Here is a 17,929-nt window from a genome sequence, read left to right on the forward strand (position 1 = left end):
GATCACTCTGTGAGCAAACATAAAGTGGTGGATCACCTTATTCCTGTACTGAATTCTGTGCAGTCTATCAACAAGATCTTCAAATACCAGTTTCTCGGAAAATGAAGAAAGACAACTCATTTGAAGCTATGACTTTTCTGTTTCACTTTGCTAATGCCTTACAATAGCAATCAAGACTTGTTAATTAAAAATACAACCCGCGGGGGAAAAATCAGAATGAAGTGTATAGTCAGCTAAGTCACAACAATAATTACGTACTGGGCAAAGAAGAAAAAATCCATTTTACATTCCAAAATGTTTCTATATCTATATATTTATTGTATATCTATATTGTCCCTACTTACTATTAGGGATGATTTTTATTACAAATATTACAGTGAGTTTAAGGAATAGATTAAAACCAATAATAAAGGGGATTTAAAGGGAAAATAAGCCCCCCCCCCCCCATTGACATGAGCTCATTCAGTTGGGTTTGGTAAAAATTACACATAAACCACAAATACATATTATATAAAATAAATATACTTTTTTATACAGACATATTTAATTCTTCAGCCTGACAGGAAACAATAACAGTCTGCCTCCGACTCGAGGGAACAATTCCCCCACTTCTTAACGGAACAGTTCAGTGTAAACATAAACACGGGTTAAATAGATAGGTTGTGCAAAATGAAAAAAAATACTAATATAGTTAGTTAGCCAAAAATGTAATGTATAAAGACTGGAGTGACTGGATGTGTAACATAACAGCCAGAACACTACTTCCTGCTTTTCAGCACTCTAACTGAGTTAGTCAGTGACTTTAAGGGGGGCCACATGGGACATAACTGTTCCGTGAGTTTGGAATTGATCCCCAGCATTCAGCTCAGATTCAAAAGTAAACAGTTATGACCCATGTGGCCCTCCTCAAGTCACTGATTGGTTACTGCCTGGTAACCAATCAGGGGAAACCAAGAGAGCTGCAAAGCAGGAAGTAGTGTTCTGGCTATTATGTTAGACATCCAGTCACTCCAGCCCTTATACATTACATTTTTGGTTAACTTACTATATTAGAAATGTTTTTTATTTTGCACAGACTATCTATTTACCCAGTTTTTATTTTTACACTGAACAATACCTCCTTCCTTGTTGATGTGATGGATTCTGGGACATGAAGTCTCTCTGCTTTACAGAGAATCCCAGAATCCATCATGTCAACGTGGAACAAGGTGAGGGAAGGTTTGATTGGCTCTGCCAGTCTATGGGGGAATGGGAAAATAGCACTTGTGAGTCACAGGCAGACCATCATGGTTTCCTCTCAAACAAAGTAATCATGTATAACATCTACCTGTGTAAAAAAAAACATAAATATTTATTTTCAGAAGTTCCAGATAGTGTTACTGCACTATTTTACATTAGCCGGACTGAATGAGCTCATGTCAAAAGGGCAATATTTTTCCATTTTAACAGCTTGCTTTCTCTTAAGTTAAAGGAAATGATTTATCTCTACGAAGGCTCTTCTTTGAATGTTTGGAAATCATGGAAGGTTTTGGCTTTACAAACAATTCTACTTTAATCTGAAGTAGACAGTACTTATTTATAAACGTAATGCTAGAAATGTGCAATCACTTAAAATGGGTTTAATTAACCATTTACAGGTATGGGATCTGTTATCTGGAAACCCGTTATCCAGAAAAGCTCCAGGAAGGCCATCTCCCATAGACTCCATTTTACCCAAATAATACAATTTTTTTTTAAATTATTTCCCTTTTCTCTGTAATAATAAAACAGTAGCTTGTACTTGATCCCAACGAAGATATAAATGATCTTTATAAGAAGCAAAACCAGCCTTATTTAATGTTTACATGATTTTCTCATAGACAGTTATAAGGTATAAAGATTCAAATTACGGAAAGATCCGGAAAACCCCAGGTCTCAAGCATTCTGGATAACAGGTCCCATCCCTTTTTTCCATTTAGGATGCAGAAGGCCATTTCTTTTACACAGTCAAAATTTAACGAAAAATAGTTTTTCAATTAAATATAAAAACATATACTTGAGAAATGATGTTGCTCTGATTTCAATAAAGCAGCATACAATATTGTGGATGTGTAACAAACCCTACACATTGATCAATTTCAGCCTAAGGGGGTTATTTACTAAATTATTTACTACATTTTTATGGTTGGGCTTTTCAGGGCAAAAACTCACATTTTTCGTGAAAAAAAAAACTTGAATTTTTTCGAGATTTATTATACCCTGATGCTGCAAAAAGCCTGAATCCAAAAATCTGCCATCTCACATGTTGAGGTCAAGTATAAGTCAATGGGAGTTGTCCCTATCCCAATTTGAAGATATTGTGGTTTGCGCTCTATTTAGTCCGATAAAGTGTTTAACCGATTCGCTTTATTCGAGTTATATTATTAATAAATAAGTAGTGATGGGCGAATAAATTTGGCAGGCAAGGATTTGCGGTGAATTTCCACGTTTCGGTGCCTGCAATTTGCGGGGGGAGGGCAAAGTCCGCTGCGGCAAATAAAGATTGTCGTGCGTCAAAATTGAAAATGCATTTGGACAAAATATAGTTGCGTGTATAAAAATTGCCGGAGTTCTGTGATTTTTTTTCCGCCGTTTCATGAATTATTCTGTGATTTGAAACGGGACAGATTCGTCCATCACTATAGATAGATATAGGATGGGAATTATAGAAAAAAAAATTAATTGAAACAAAGAGATAAAATTAAGTTCTAGTAAATAACCCCCATTGGGTTTCCTTAGTGACAGCAGAATATACATGTTGCACATCATGTTTCATAATATCCATTCCTTATGTTCTAGGCCTCAACCCCAAAACAAGGAGGTTCCTTTATTTTCTCATATTCCTTTCCCAGAGAAATGCTTAAATCAAGTTGGTTTTGTGCCGGAATAAAAACCTCCCAGACGATAAACCTTTGTTTGCCCTGTATAAAGTTTATCCTGTGGTATTGCATGACTTTTCCATGCATATTTTAGAGGGCACCGGAGCCTCCTGCAGAACGACAGCATTATTTAGCTGATTCAAGTGCTCTGTACACAGCCAAACTAGGTTTTGAGGCGCATAGACGACTTATTTGAGGGATAACACTTATCAGATATTAAAAGGAACAATAGACGAGTCTTCCATTCCAGTCCTCCTGCGTTTATATTCAAACAGTGCAATGAACTTTCAAATAATGTGTTAGAAACGTATGTGAAATATTGTAAACAGTGACAAATTTATATTGGAATTTAAGTGAAGTGACTTGACTCTCTCCTGTGCCATGTGTAATACATGTAGATGTCTATTTATAAACAAGGGCAGTTTTTTTTTTTACTATGTATTTTATTAATCTGCTGTCTTACAAATATGTTGTGCATATTTGTCTTAAAAAATACAATGTCAATTTAGATTTTTTTTCTTTGGCCTCTTGCCATTCTTAAGTTAGTTTTGCAAATTCGTTGTACATACTTTATTTATAGGACCTTATGAAATAAAATTATTGTTCATTTACTATAACTGAATCGCTTGGCGTCTGTGTGCAGGTTTAGGTTGTCGAGCAAATGAAATTCCAGGTTGAAAACAGGGGGACGAGCTTGGATATATATATGTATTGTTAAGGTGGCCACACATAGGAACATCCGCTCGTTTAAAACTGTATTCGGATGTCGCCACATGAGCGGATCTCTCCCCGATATGCCCACATTGAGGTGGGCGGTATTGGCTGATCCAATCGTGGGCCCTATGGCCCAATGATCGAATCAGAATGGAGGCAATACGGGATGTCGGATCGCGGGACCGCATCAATGAACAGATGTAGTCACGATCCGACCGGATTTTTTACCCTGCCCCATTTGCATCTGGCCGACTTTCTGCAAGATATCGATCAGGGACGCCTGTCAGACTCTGTCTGTCGGCAGCTTTTGTCGGCCCGTGTATGGGAGCCTTTAGACGAAAGAGTCTTTGCAAACCAGGCACAATTGTGTAGATGCATTAAGCGCTTATCAAATTGGTTGTCTCCAGTTATAATGTTATTTTTCATTCCTTATCTTTCGTTCAGTTAGGAGCCCCATGAACTAACACAAAGAACTTTTATTTTGTTTTGTTTGCTCTGACAGTGGCATAACTAGATGTTACTGGACCACACAGCAAATTATTTTTCAGGCTCCCAAAATGCCTAGAGTTTGACTTGTTTTACCCATATTTATTGGAATTGTATATGAATAGGAGCCTCATAGGGCCCCTATACCTCCTGGGCCTCCCATGCAGCGTCAGGTTCTGCTTCCTCTGTAGTTACACCCCTGGGTACTATAAGGACAATGACAGACAGGACATTTTGCTGCCTGTGATTAATCTCAGCTACAGAGAATCGCTGCAGAGCTTCCGCAGTCGCAGGTTAGCTGGTGGAGAGTAAAAAAGGGAGGTTTCCACTGTAGCCAAAATGAATTGCAGGGGCAACAAATGTCCAGTCTGTCATTGCCCTAAAGGTGCAGTATATATTCCTTTTTGTAGAGAGTTTCATAGTTACAAAGTTAAGTTGGGTTGAAAAAAAGACCAATGTCCATCAAGTTCAACCCCTCCAAATGAAACCCAGCGTCCGTCCATACACACACTCACACTGACCCCTCCATACACTCACATCACTTATATATACCAGTATCTATACTAATTGTAGACAGGGTCGGACTGGACCGGACCTGCTTTTAACGCTGCTTCCTAAACTCCCTTCCGGCCCCCAGTTGCCGCCACGCAGGGTCGGACTGGGCCCTGTGGGCTCCCGCTGGGCCAGATACAGTCCCCATTTGGCTGGGCCCATTATAAAAAAACAAGTTGTGGGCCAGCACAGCGGCGAACATGTGCGCATACGCTGGCGTCTGTGCATATGTGGTGGAGTTCACGCATGTGCATGTGTGTCGGCGTTCGCACATGCGTGATACACGCCATGGGGCCCCGAGGTATGGAACCTGGTGAGCCCCCTAAGGTCTGATCTAATCTAAACTGATCTAAACCCAAGTCTGCTAAATTCTTCTAGGGGATTATTAAAAAAGAATAGGGTGCCCATAAATGTATTTGGTATATATAGGGATTATACTTCATTCCCTGCTCCGGTAGATTTTACAGTCGGAAGGCAATTAATCTACCTGTTTATTTTTGGATTGTGTAAAATGGAATATCTTTGCAGATAGTGCCAAAACTGGAATCTACCTCAGCTTCAAAGTGCTGCTCTCTGAGTGGTCCATGCTGCCTATATGAAAGAGTTTTGTATGTTTTCCCTGTGTCTGCGGAGGTTACCCCGGGGAACTCCTGTTTCCTCCCACACTCCAATACATGCAGGCAAGTTAATTGGCTCCTGATATATTTTGCCTTAAGGCATGTGTGTTATATGAATGTGACGGTCCACTTGGGCAGGGACCATTGTGAATAATAAATAATCTTTAAAACGTGCTGCAGAATATTTTTGCTCTGTATAAGTAAAGGATAACATAAAATATTTTTTACATTTTAGGAATGGTATAATGTGAAGTCATGCAACGTGGGTTAAATTAGTTGGTGCAGAGAGGCAAAGGAAAATTTACTGGAGCAAGGATCATCTGAGGCTTATTGGAGTGTTCCATGGGTGGAGCTGGGTCCTGTGTCAATTACATTATCTTGTTTTATCTGGATACAGGGTTGGACTGGGGGGCTGCTGCCTCAGGGCCCCCTCCGCCACATGTGTGTGCATGCGCACAATCGCTCGCGAGCTGAGTTTTTTGCTGCGACTTCTTTAGGCCCCCCTCTGCCACACATTGGGGCTCATTTATCAATACTGGGCAAATTTGCACATCGGCAGTTACCTATAGCAACCAATCAGTGATTAGCTTTTTGAAGCCAGCTGCAAGTAGAACAATGAATGCCGCCATTTGATTGGTTGCCATGGGTTACTGCCCATGGGCAAATTTGCCCAGTGTTGATAAATGACCCCCACTGAGTTTTTGCTGTTACGGAAGAAACACATGATGCGGATCTGGGCTGGCTGGGCCCACAAGAGCCGGAGGCCCGCCGTGTTTTTTCCCGGTGTCCCGCCGGCCCAGTTCGACTCTGTCTGGATAGCTCATAAAATCACCCCCATAGTTCTTAAAGAGACCAAAAAAGGGCTAACTGATTGGGGCACTCAGTTAGATAAACTCCCAATGGCTGCTTATCATTAGCAAAAAAATGTGATTCCATTAAGGGGGAAATCTTTAAAGGAGATCTCAAGCCTAAAAATTAATGTAGCTAAAAATGCCATGTTCTATATAATGATCTTATTGCACCAGCCTAAAGTTTCAGCTTGCCAATAGCAGCAATGATCCAGGACTTCAAACTTGTCACAGGGGGTCACCATCTTGGAAAGTGTCTGCGACACTCACATGCTCAGTGGGCTCTGAGCAGCTGTTGAGAAGCTAAGCTTAGGGGTCGTCACAAATTATCCAGCAGAAAATGAGGTTGCCTGTAATATAAGCTGATGCTACAGGGCTGATTATTAAATTCTAATGCTAGTTGCGCTGGTTTCTGTGCTGCCATGTAGTAATTATCTGTATTAATTACTAATCAGCCTTATATTGTGACATTTCTATTCTATGTGTACTCAGGGGTGCTTCGCCAATGAGACGAGTTGAGGCTGTCACCTCAGGCGGCAGCGCCCCACTAGGTACCAGGGGCAGCAAAAATGCTGCTCCTGGTACTTTAAGAGCGAATTTCCGGGGGAGGGGGGGCAGCAGCAACTGCTGCTGCCTCAGGCGGCGGAGGGGCTAGGATCGCCCCTGTGTGTACTGTATATTGTGAGCCCCCAAGCAGAAAAAAAGATGGGGAGCTACTGGGGCAACTTTGGAGACACAGATCATCACTGTTGAAGGACTATGGTTGCCTTGGGCTGGTACAGAAGCCCAAAACATAATGTACAACATTTCTAGCTACTTCTTTAGTTAAGTTTTAGATCTCCTTTAAGAGTCATTGGCTAAACAAATGCTCAATGCAAACGCATCTTCATTTGCACATTAGTGTTTAATTAATATAGTACCTGTATAAGAATGTGTTACAGATTCCCCACCACACATCCAAAACTTCAGATTTTTTGATCTTCCCTGAGCTAGAACATAAGTTTCATGTGGAAGGTAAGATTGCATCTATTGTAATGGTATATTACGGGTAGTACAGAATTTTTATGTAGCATTTACAGAGTTTGTTCATTATTCATATCAAACTATGTTGCAGAGGAGCTTCTAATCCCCCTATCACATTTACATGGATACATTACAGAGCTGTTGGAAGTAAAAAAAAATTGGGTCAGTAAAAAACCCAAAACAAAGTTTCAACCAAGCATAATCATACTGACTACAGTATTTTTCCCTCTGTATAAGCGACCTCTAGTGGTTATATTTTAATATTACCATGTGATGTAATGTGATAGAAAAGCCATCTCAGATGCCAAGGATTGAGTAGAAAGAATCAGCAGCAGGTTTTCTGATAAAAGTTACATGGGAGCTTTTTTTTTAAACAAGAATGTTTTATTGTATGTGAGCTCTGTAAAAATATAGGGGACATCACAGCTCCTGTGGGGCCCAGAGGTCAGGCTCACAAACATCTGTTGTAAATACACAGCGCTACGCAATATGTTGGCGATCTATAAATACATGCTAATTTGCATACGGCGGGAAGTTAAAGTTGAATGGACGTATATGTTGCAGCAAATACATAACATTACACAAGCCCGGGGAACCTTAATAAAATAAAATAGAGTTTTTATATTGCCCTAAACATGTGCCCAGTGTAACGTTTATGTGCCATATGTTAGGAAATGTAGGGGGGAAGCCGGGTACCCCAAAAAAATTATGATCTTTTGCAGCCTATCACCCTGCAAAAAGTAAAAGACACCAGCGTTTTTTGGGACTTAGAAAAAATGTCAACTATTTTTTGACCAAGTCCGATCTACTCAATTGCAATTCGCCTGGTCTGAGCTGGCGGAGGCAAGTCTGGCGCAAGAGGTAACGTTCAGTCAAATCTCAATCTTAGTGAATTAGCGAAGTTACGTTCGTTCACCAGATCGCAACTTCGCCTGGCGTTAGGGTGTGAAGTAGTGCTATCTCCTTCACTAGCAAAGTTATGCCAGCGCCTGTTAGTTCCTAAATGACGTCATTCTGGCGAACTTTCGCCAGCGTTAAGTTCCTTTGCCCTTTAGTAAATTTGCCCCATAGTATCAGCTCTAAAGACTATATGGTCACCCTGTGAAGAGTTCGGTAGTTTATCTCTCAGGCAATCACCACATCTGGACACACTCATAATGCTCAAACTTAGAAGACAGATTTATTTGCAAAGTGCACCAAACTGCAGGTTTAGCAATACAGCAAATAAGACAGGTCCGGACAGAGAATTCTGCCCTTTACACTTTGTTATACAAATTTTATACCCAGATCAAAACATCATCATAATTTTAGATTACGTATGTTACTTGAATCAATCTTCAATTGGTCATCTTAATTTTAATTTTATGTCACTGGATTTTATTATTAAGCATCATTTTTGACGAAGCAAACTTTTATGCATTAGCTTGTCTAGACATAACTTCTTTTTTCTTATTTGATTAATTGTCTGAATTCTAGGGGCTTAACATGTGCCAAGCAAAACAATTTCAGTTCCTATAACATTATATGCACTAGCAAGCAAGAACTTTAAGCTTAACCCCTTACCAGCCAACTTTGTCAGCTTGACCTGACTTCGAGACCCAGTTAGTATATTCAATCTCAACAACTACCAACCTGTGGTTAATCCTTAAAACACTAGCCCCACCTCATATTACAGCACCCTAAGGTGTCATAGCGATTCAAGGTCCACAATGTTGTAAACCAGCAGTTTGCACCTATACCCTAACTGATTCATGAAACATAGTTAAAAATATTAGGGTGCAAAGTTTCCCACCCAAGATTGTGTTCATTGCCTAGAGGTGCCTCTCTCAACTTCTACACACTGTATAAAAGCTAATTTTAGAGTTATAAAAAAATAGAGATTACTTGGTGATAATCAATCTCCTTCTTACATGATAATGATCAACCAATCAGTTTTCACTCTGAAAGAAAGAGGGATTGTTACTAATCTAGACGAGACACAGAAATCTATCGCAGCAGCTCCCAGGAATTCCATTACTCTTCCAGATCATGACTTTTCTTCTTCCTCTTGGGCACTCGTTGTTGCATTTGTTAAAATCACAAGTGCAGAAACTGGGCACTTTGGGACAGCAATCTCCTTGTGGTGTATAGGCATTGCTAAGTGTTGAATCATTGGGACATTCAATGGGTTGCACTTCAGGACAGGTCACATTGGAACACTTTTGGTTTACTGAAGAAATAGGAAATACAATTAATAATGTAGAACATTACAATTAAATCTAATGAGAGGCAAATTGAGTCATTCACAAATGCAACCACAAGTGCGGTCATGCTAAAACAAGCGATTGTTGTGCTTAGTGACCATTCGTTAAATGTAGTTGTGGCAAAAAGTGCTCCTTGCACTACCAAACAGTTGTGTCAGCACCATTAATTCTGTCCATTAATTCAGTGTGCCCCGAACAAAATTTTCGGGGCACACTGATGCCCAAGCCCCACCCCAGATCCCGCCCACTCCACATCACAGTTAAAAGACCACACAGACATCAGTGCTAAAAAAGTAACCCCCCCCCCACACAAGTTATAAAAAGCTATTGATGGTCAGGGCCCCCTTATTAAAACATTGGCGCTAGGCCCTCCCATAAAAGTTTTTTTAAAAATCATTGGTGCCAGTGCCCCCCTTACAAGTTAAAAAAAAATTGGAGCCCCAAAGAATATTTTTTTAAAAAAAACATTGGCGCCAGGCCCCCCTTAAAAGTTAAAAAAAATTGGGGCCCCAAAAATATATTTTTAAAAAAAAACATTGGTGGCAGTGGCCTATAGAATATTAAAATAATACATTGGTGGCCAGAGGATTAAAAAAAAAAACACAAATTGGTGTTCATTAGACTTCAGGTCTTTTCGCCACTTCAGGACTTCAATTTCGGCTGTTTTCGTGACTTCTGGTCTTTTTGCCACTTCAGGACTTGGGTTTCAGCTATTTTCATAGCTTTGGGTCTTTTCGCTGCTTCGGAAGTTCGACTTTGGCTATTTTCGTGGCTTTGGGTCCTTTGGCTGTTCGGCACATTCGCATTTGCGCTGTTCGAGACTTTGAAAATGGCCACAGGCTTCGGCGCTCTCAAGGGGGGCCCGGCTCTTTCAAAAGTGCAGCACTGCCGGCCCCCCTTCATGCCCGGGACACTTGTCCCCCCTGTCCCCCCCTGATAGCACCAAGTTATACATAACTATACATACATAAATTGATTCTTATTTGATTCTATTTCCCCTGCCTAGCTGATTCCACACATCCTGTCAGACTCTGACCCCTCAATGTTGTGGCCCGACCTAATTGATGTCATGACCCTGCCCCTTCAACAGCACTGCCCACCCCTTGGGCACTCTCCCAGTCAAGCACCTGAAAAGGTGGCAACCCTAAATGCACCAGCCAAGTGCCCTCTTATAGCTAATGCTCATATGCATTTGTTGAGGCTAGGAAATTCTGAAATGACTGCCATACTGAATGTAGTAGTAATTCTTGGGTTCTCACACTGGGGTGCATCAGTAGTCACTATAGACATGCATCAAGCAATTAGCATGTTATGCCGTTATTGTTGCAGCAATCATTAGCCTGCTAGAAGAGACATCATCTCCACTCTGAAAATGTGTCTGCAAATTCTGTGTGATTTACAAAAACAGGCACACGTGTATTTTAGCACACCATGTGCAACTGAAGTGGACTCAACTTGGTGCTCATCCACAATAATGATGGAAATCTGGTGGGGAAATTATTCATTGTAGGAAATAGGTGATTTGTAAAAACTGCACTTCCCACACTGCTCTGAGGTTGTACATTTGAGTTTATATTGATAATCCTAATAATACAGTATGAATGCCAATACGTACCAAGGCCTTTGTTACATTCCCCGATGTCCCTGAATTGAAACCTACGCGTGTAATCACAAAGTCCTGATTCACAGGCACATTTGCCATCGATGATATCACAGCCGCGCCAAAAGCAAATCTTTACCTCCTCTTCTTGCTCCTTTTCCCAGTCATCTGGGGCTGTTAGAAAACAAGAACCTCATGGTGTTATATACTGTTATAAACTGTGATCTAAAGAGTGTCACCATTTGCTGCAGCCCCATGCTATAAAAGAAATAGATTCAGAAAAGAAAAGGCAAGGATTGAGAAGGTTCTACTTACAATTTAAAGGGGTGGTTCACCTTGCAAATTCTTTTTATCAGATAGTAAGCCGGTCCTAAAGATTTATTTTTTATTGAGAACTATATTTCTAATACTAAAATGTAAATTTAAGATTTTCACCTCCTTATGTCTCTCTGGAGCAACCGTTGGAATTGGTCTTACTGACTATTTAAACTATTCTAATTTCATTCATAATTGATGCATTTTAATCTTTGTCCCTGCTGAGCATATTCCCTGTGTTTCACTATAGGCAGCCGGGACTCTTCTCTGCTCTTTAGTAAACACAGCAATAATGAATAGTTTCCTCTGCTTCTAACATTTTCTCCTGGCTCTCAAGCCGGTAAGTAAAACTTACCAGCAGGTGACACTGTTGGTTTAATGCAATTATATGAGAAGTAAAAAAAAGGCTAATAGTGTATTTTGAAAATGTTAAAAACTTTAAAAATTTGAAAATGAAAATGTTAAAAAAAAATAATGCAAATTGCTGAAGTGTTAAGAGACATGAATACACCTAGAGGGTTACATGTGCTTTGCTTCCAATTTGCGATCATGTTTGGTGAATCAGATGCAATTGTGCAGGGCACAGAGCAATTGTCTCAAGCCCATTGCCCCCTTGCAACCATGCTGAAATTCCGGAAAAAATGTTGCATTGTGGGGGAAAATGGTGAATGTGCTTGAAAATACACTTTGCTCACTGCACTGGCAGACTTAAATGAGCCCTTTATTTTTGGACCACTTTGGGGAAAACTGATAGAATAAGACATTAATATTATTATTATTATTATAACCCTAGTCAGCCATTTAACAGATTTATACTGTAGGAGAAGGAGAACAAAAGATAATGTTACAAGATATGATAATGTTAAAGGAAACGTTGGCAACTTGTCACCCTCCAACGAGTCTAGTTGCCTGAATGCTAACCTTGGCTGGTCCTTCTTTTCTTAAAACAATGTATCAGCCCGGGATACTGTTTGATGACCCCTGAACCACCATCTTTTACCGGACTTGTGGTTATCCTTTGTCAGGTATGCCCAGTACAGGACATTTCCCAAGATTTCTATACTATACATGTATCCTACAGGTATGGGACCTGTCATCCAGAATGCTGGGGTTTTCCAGATAATGGATCTTTCTGTAATGTGGATCACACCTTGTCTAATAGAAAATCATGTAAACATTAAATAAACCCAATAGGCTGGTTTTGTTTGCAATAAGGATTAATTATTTCTTAGTTTGGACCAGGTACAAGCTACCGTTTTATTATTACAGAGAAAAAGGAAATAGTTTAAAAAAAATAAAATGGAGTCTATGGGATATGGCTTTTCCGTAATTTGGAGCTTTCTGGATATTGGGTTCCTGGATAAGGGATCCCATACCTGTACTAGAATTGGCCAGGGGAAACCTGACAGGACAAAAGAAAATGGTGGTTTGATGCATAAAAAGCAGTGTCTAGTGAGTTGTTTTTTTTTTTAAGTGGAGCAACAGCCTAAAGTATGAGGTAAGTGATTAATGAGGTGCCTAACAACTTGGCAAACCACAGTGATTTTACTGCTTCTTTAAAGGCTCACCCCTACCTGTTTTCATATTACTGCATTACCTTTATTTTATGAAGCACAAAATACAAAGCCTCTTTAAAACACTTTAAATAGCATGTATTTCCATTATGCAATATATTGCATAAAGTGAAGAGTCATAATAATAAATACAACATATCCAGGGCACCCACTAGTACAGAGGACCTACTGGAGGCCTTGACAGATAAAGAATTATAATAAGCTTTTAACAAACAGATCATCATTCATATTATTTCAGGGATGTGGAGACCCTAGCCAGTAAGTTCTAGCCAAGTCAAAAGCTTATTACAAAATTGAAAAATGATTTTATAACATTCTATTGTCTTATTGCTCTACTGTTTCCAGAGCACAGCCACATTCAGCATTGTTCTGGATCCCTTATAAAGCAAATACTTACGGAAGTCTAGCATAGGGTTACAGTGTTCTTCTGAATACTGGAAGAAATCTAGAATGCAGGTACGTTTAGTAAAACAGTCACAAACTCCTGTTCGCTTGTAACATGCAGTATGCTTTGGGCAGATTTCATCATCTTCAAAATATTCTTTTTGTGGGAACTCCTTTAGCTCTGTGTTCAAGCAAACAGCAATCGTCATATTAAACTAACACCTAAAAAATGTACATTCTAAAATCTCACAAATTCAGCTGTATGTTGGAAACTTTATAAGAGAGAAAGTAATCATGACTAATTGTTAGCAGATAGTTGTACAGGTTTGGGATCTGTTTTCCAGAATGCTCGGGACCTGGGGTTTTCCGGCTAACAGATCTTTCCTAAATTTGGACCGTAATACCTTACGTTTACTAAAAAATCTTTTAAACAGTATTTAAACCCAATAGGATTGTTTTGCTTCAAATAAGGATGCATTATATCTTAATTGGGACCAAGTAAAAGGTACTGTTTTATTATTACACAGAAAAAAGGAATTATGTTGTAATATGTGAAATTACTTAATTAAAATGGAGTGTATTTGAGATGGTTTTCCATTATTTGGAACTTTCTGGATAACGAGTTTCCGGATAACAGATTCCACACCTGTTGTGCGGATACGGAGGTCAGAAAAAAAAATTCATACAGCTCTGAACTTGTAAAGTGTAAAGGAAACCATGCACAATAATTTTATAGGCAAGTCTAGAAAAGAGCCTGAATGGGAAAATCTGGTTATGTCTAGAGATAAATGTCTCCTCCTAGTGGCAGAACTATTTATATAAATCACCAAAGGACCCTCTGTAAAATAAAACATTTAGGGGCACATTTACTAAGGGTCGAAGTGAATTCAAAGTGAATTTTCGAATTCAAAAACGAAGTCATTTTTGTGTACTTCGACCATCGAATAGGCCAAACTCGACTTCGATTCGAAGTGGATAAACTTCGAATATTCGACCATTCAAAAATCTAAGTACAGTCTCTTTAAAAAACTTGGACACTTCACCACCTTAAACCTGCCGATTTGCTAGCCTATGGGGACCTCCTAGAACCTATAGCCAACATTAGGCTAAGGTTTTAGAAGTTGATGGTTTTTTGGAAAGTCGTTCGATCGATCGATTAAATCATCCAATCGTTCAAATCGAAGGATTTAATCGATCAAACTATTTTACTTAGATCGAATATGGCCATATCCGATAAAAAAAAACTTCGAATATCGAACTACTGCAATTCGATGGTCGAATTTCGAAGTTTTTTCACTTTGAAATTTGACCCTTAGTAAATGTGCCCCTTAGCTTAACAAACCATTTGGGAAATTGATATTATTCTGCTCCATTATAAACTCCACTGATAGATATACAGTATATACGTTATATATAATAGCTACTGCACTATGCAGCAAGTAAGAATCAATTTAAATAATTCCCATTACTTTTATAACAAATATCCACTGCCAACACAGACTTTCAACTAATTATCTCATTCCTAAAGCCACTTTATAAATGTTTTGGTATACTGTAGTAAAAGCCATTGCTTATTTTATATTACCGGAACTATTCTTCAGTTCCACACCTATTTATTATCATTCTTCTTTCCCACTACCACCCCTTGTTTCTCAACTAGCGATGTGTGGGTCAAGGTTTCCCTGACCCCCACCCGACCCTATCCCGCCCTGCTATAACCCCTGCCCGCCCGCACCTGCTTCAGGGGGTCCTTTTATAGACCCGCACCGCCCCGCCAATGACAATGACGTCACAATGAAGTCACAAAAGGGGCGGGCCGAGCAGACACGACACTATAAAACCGGAACCCGGAAGTCGGATGCCGGCATTTAAAGGTGGCGGGCACGGAGAGCAGGAGAAGAGCTCAACCAGCCACCTGCGAGGAGCACCGCGAGGTCGACCCGAACCCGCCCGACCCGCGGGTATCAGGTCGGCCCGCACATCACTAGTCTCAACCCCTTCTCCTTTTGGGCAGGGCACTGTTTACCTCAGTTATTGGTTACTTTCTATATACAGTATTTCTGGATGATCAATGTATTAACCCATTTATTGTGCAGTGTTGCAGAATTTCTTGGTGTTTTATAAATACATAATAATAATACATAATAATAATATAGGTATGGGACCTGATATCCAGAATGCTTAGGACCTATGGTTTTCCAGATAATGGATCTTTCAGTAATTTGCATCTTCATACGTTAAGCCTACTAGAAAATCATGTAAACATTAAATAAACCCAATAGGCTGGTTTTGCTTTCATCTTAAATATATTGCAATATATGGACAAACAATCCTTGTTTTGTTTAAAGGTAAAGGCATTTTTAGTAGCTTAAGCAATGAAATGTCCTCTATCTATTGATGATGGGTTGTGTGCAGAGGACCTCTTGTATTTGTCTCTCCATACCTTATGTCTGCTAAAAATATTGGGGTGAGTTAGCTCTATATGCCAGCCAGTGCATTAGATTACTGTAGAAATACCTTAGAGCAGTACTTACCTTTACAAATCCCTATGTTAGGAATCTCAGCAAGATCAGTTCCATTTACTGCGGCACAGTTGAGTCCATTTTTACAGTAGCCGATTTCCCAGTTTTCACCTCCGCAGGGTTCCATATAGCCCCTGGCACAATGCTCACAGCATCCACACGGATCGATCGCTCTATGGCTGTTGCAGCCGAATAAAATTGGTGGGCATGTTGTGTCTTCACACGAGGTGCAGTTGTAGGCCTGATAGCCTGGTATGGTGAGGTAAATGATTAGAAAAATAACATTGAATCTCATGGTTTCCAAAATGCAGATCTAATAAAACAATGTGCACCTGGTATAATGCTGTTCTGCAGTTTGGGTGACCAGATACAAAACACACTGGGAAATTTAAAGCAAACATTACAGTAGTTGAACCTTGAGCTCACAAACAAACTTCATAGTGTCCCAAAACCAAAGACATTAGCCCTTTTAAAGCTCTTTCCTACAATATAGCATTAATAGCTTTTTAAGGGTCATTTGTGAGCACAGCTACAAGTGCAGACATGGAAGCAATGTACTTATGTCTAAACATGCTCCTTACACTTCTGTATAGTTGCATTAAGTACCATTGTATATATCCTGCCTGCTGAATAGTGTTCAAGTGCACCTAATGATGCTGAGGAACCCTAGAGCTGTCAGCACCCTGAATGTGGCAGTAATTCCATGGTTCCTACCGAGGGTTGCGGCAACAGGCACAGCTAACTTGCACCAAAAATGTACATGCTAATGCAATTTTACTGTTGCATTCTCAAAATGATGCAATCCCCACTGTAAAACGCTGCATTATAGGTAAAAAAAAACATGGCAATTTGCATCTAAAAAATGTTTGTACGCTACCAAGTGTTGGTACATGACCTTTGAAGACACTAGGGGTCATTTATGAGCTGAGCAGTGACAAACTACCAGTGGAGCAGTGGTAGTGATGCTTTCATAATCTAAAAATAATCCATATTCAGGTGAAAAAAATCACCATAAAATCATACACAACATGTTATATGAGTTTTGTGGTGTACCAGATTAAATGCCAACGTGGCAAGGTATACATGGACAGCGTCAGACTGGGCCTGTGGGACACCGGGAAAAAACCTGGTGGACCCCGTGGGCCCAGATCTGCCAGACATAGCCAGCGCTCCTGACTTCCCCCCCCCGCCTGATCGTGTAAGGAAGGCGGCATATGTGAAGCAGGTACTCGCCGGTGGGAGGGAGAAGGACAGAGGGAGCGGAGGGCCCTGCCACTGGGGGGGGGAGCGGCGGGGGGCCCTGCTACAGGGGGAGCAGCAGTGGGAGCGGTGGGGGGCGGCGGCAGGGCCCTTATGTGTCAGCCCCGGTGGGCCCTGACCCCCCAGTCTGACCCTGTAGGTGGTAGAGACCACATAGTGCATTACCACTGCTCTATGAGTGCAGACAGCGAAGGCCCTGGTTCACTCTTCTGCCTATGCTTGGTAATTGCTGGTAAGCATTGCTTGTTTCTCCTGTTGCCAATTTGGATACAGTATGTCAGTATGTTGGGTTCTGGAATGTAGAATGTTTTGGATGGAACAGGTGAGCCAGACACACTATTCCATTGGTCCAGCTCAAATAAGATTGCCACCTGTCTGATTTTCACACAAACAGGCCAGTTTTTGGATTTCCAAATGAGGATATTTGGACAGGACTTTGAATTGAATAACCCTGCACCCTGATGTCATAGGCCCATCTCAATCCTGATGTCATCCCATTCACACCAACATCATTGGCCCTGTCTGGACCCTAAGCTGAAATATCCAATAATATTAAACCACCACTCACCACGTAGAACAGGTGGTCCAGGTGCACCAGTTCCAGACCCTCAGTTTAGGGAGCGGATAAACCAGCGAATTACAAAAAAGAGGGGTGTCAGGCACTCAGAAAGACTCTACAAGGGCCACCAAAAGTAAAGTTAAAAATTCAATATTTATTGTAGATCCGTTAAAAAAGGAACAGTATCTCCATTGCCCCCCACCCCCACCCCATGACTAACGGTGCTGTCATGGGGGGGATATGAAGGCATTAACTTTCGTGAGTCTCCTCTATGGGGACTGCAGCCACAGGAGTGCATGGAAATGCTGGACACAGAGAACATTGGAAATGTACAA

The 17,929-nt window shown here is 40.5% G+C and overlaps 1 protein-coding gene across 1 annotated transcript; it reads right to left on the reverse strand.

Annotated features, from left to right (window-relative positions):
• Positions 1-8,292: 8,292 nt before the first annotated feature.
• On the reverse strand, positions 8,293-16,079 carry LOC121395571 (cysteine-rich motor neuron 1 protein-like). The gene is made up of 4 exons (XM_041569378.1): positions 15,788-16,079; positions 13,267-13,434; positions 10,996-11,154; positions 8,293-9,346 (listed from the first exon to the last, which is right to left on the reverse strand). Exons 1-4 carry the CDS (start codon positions 16,068-16,070, stop codon positions 9,105-9,107), a joined length of 852 nt encoding a protein of 283 aa, XP_041425312.1. The 5' UTR covers positions 16,071-16,079; the 3' UTR covers positions 8,293-9,104.
• Positions 16,080-17,929: the final 1,850 nt, after the last annotated feature.

Source organism: Xenopus laevis, chromosome 7L (assembly GCF_017654675.1).
Source record: "Xenopus laevis strain J_2021 chromosome 7L, Xenopus_laevis_v10.1, whole genome shotgun sequence".
Classification (NCBI taxonomy): Eukaryota; Metazoa; Chordata; class Amphibia; order Anura; family Pipidae; genus Xenopus; species Xenopus laevis.

What these genes read in the sequence shown, in the direction of transcription:
- LOC121395571 (XM_041569378.1), bottom strand. Translation starts at nt 16,070, where the DNA reads ATGAGATTCAATGTTATTTTTCTAATCATTTACCTCACCATACCAGGC. An exon ending in TAACCCTATGCTAGACTTCC is followed by an intron (nt 11,155 to 13,266) that starts GTAAGTATTTGC and finishes GTTTTCTAACAG; the next exon opens with CCCCAGATGACTGGGAAAAG. An exon ending in GGAATGTAACAAAGGCCTTG is followed by an intron (nt 9,347 to 10,995) that starts GTACGTATTGGC and finishes CTATTTCTTCAG; the next exon opens with TAAACCAAAAGTGTTCCAAT.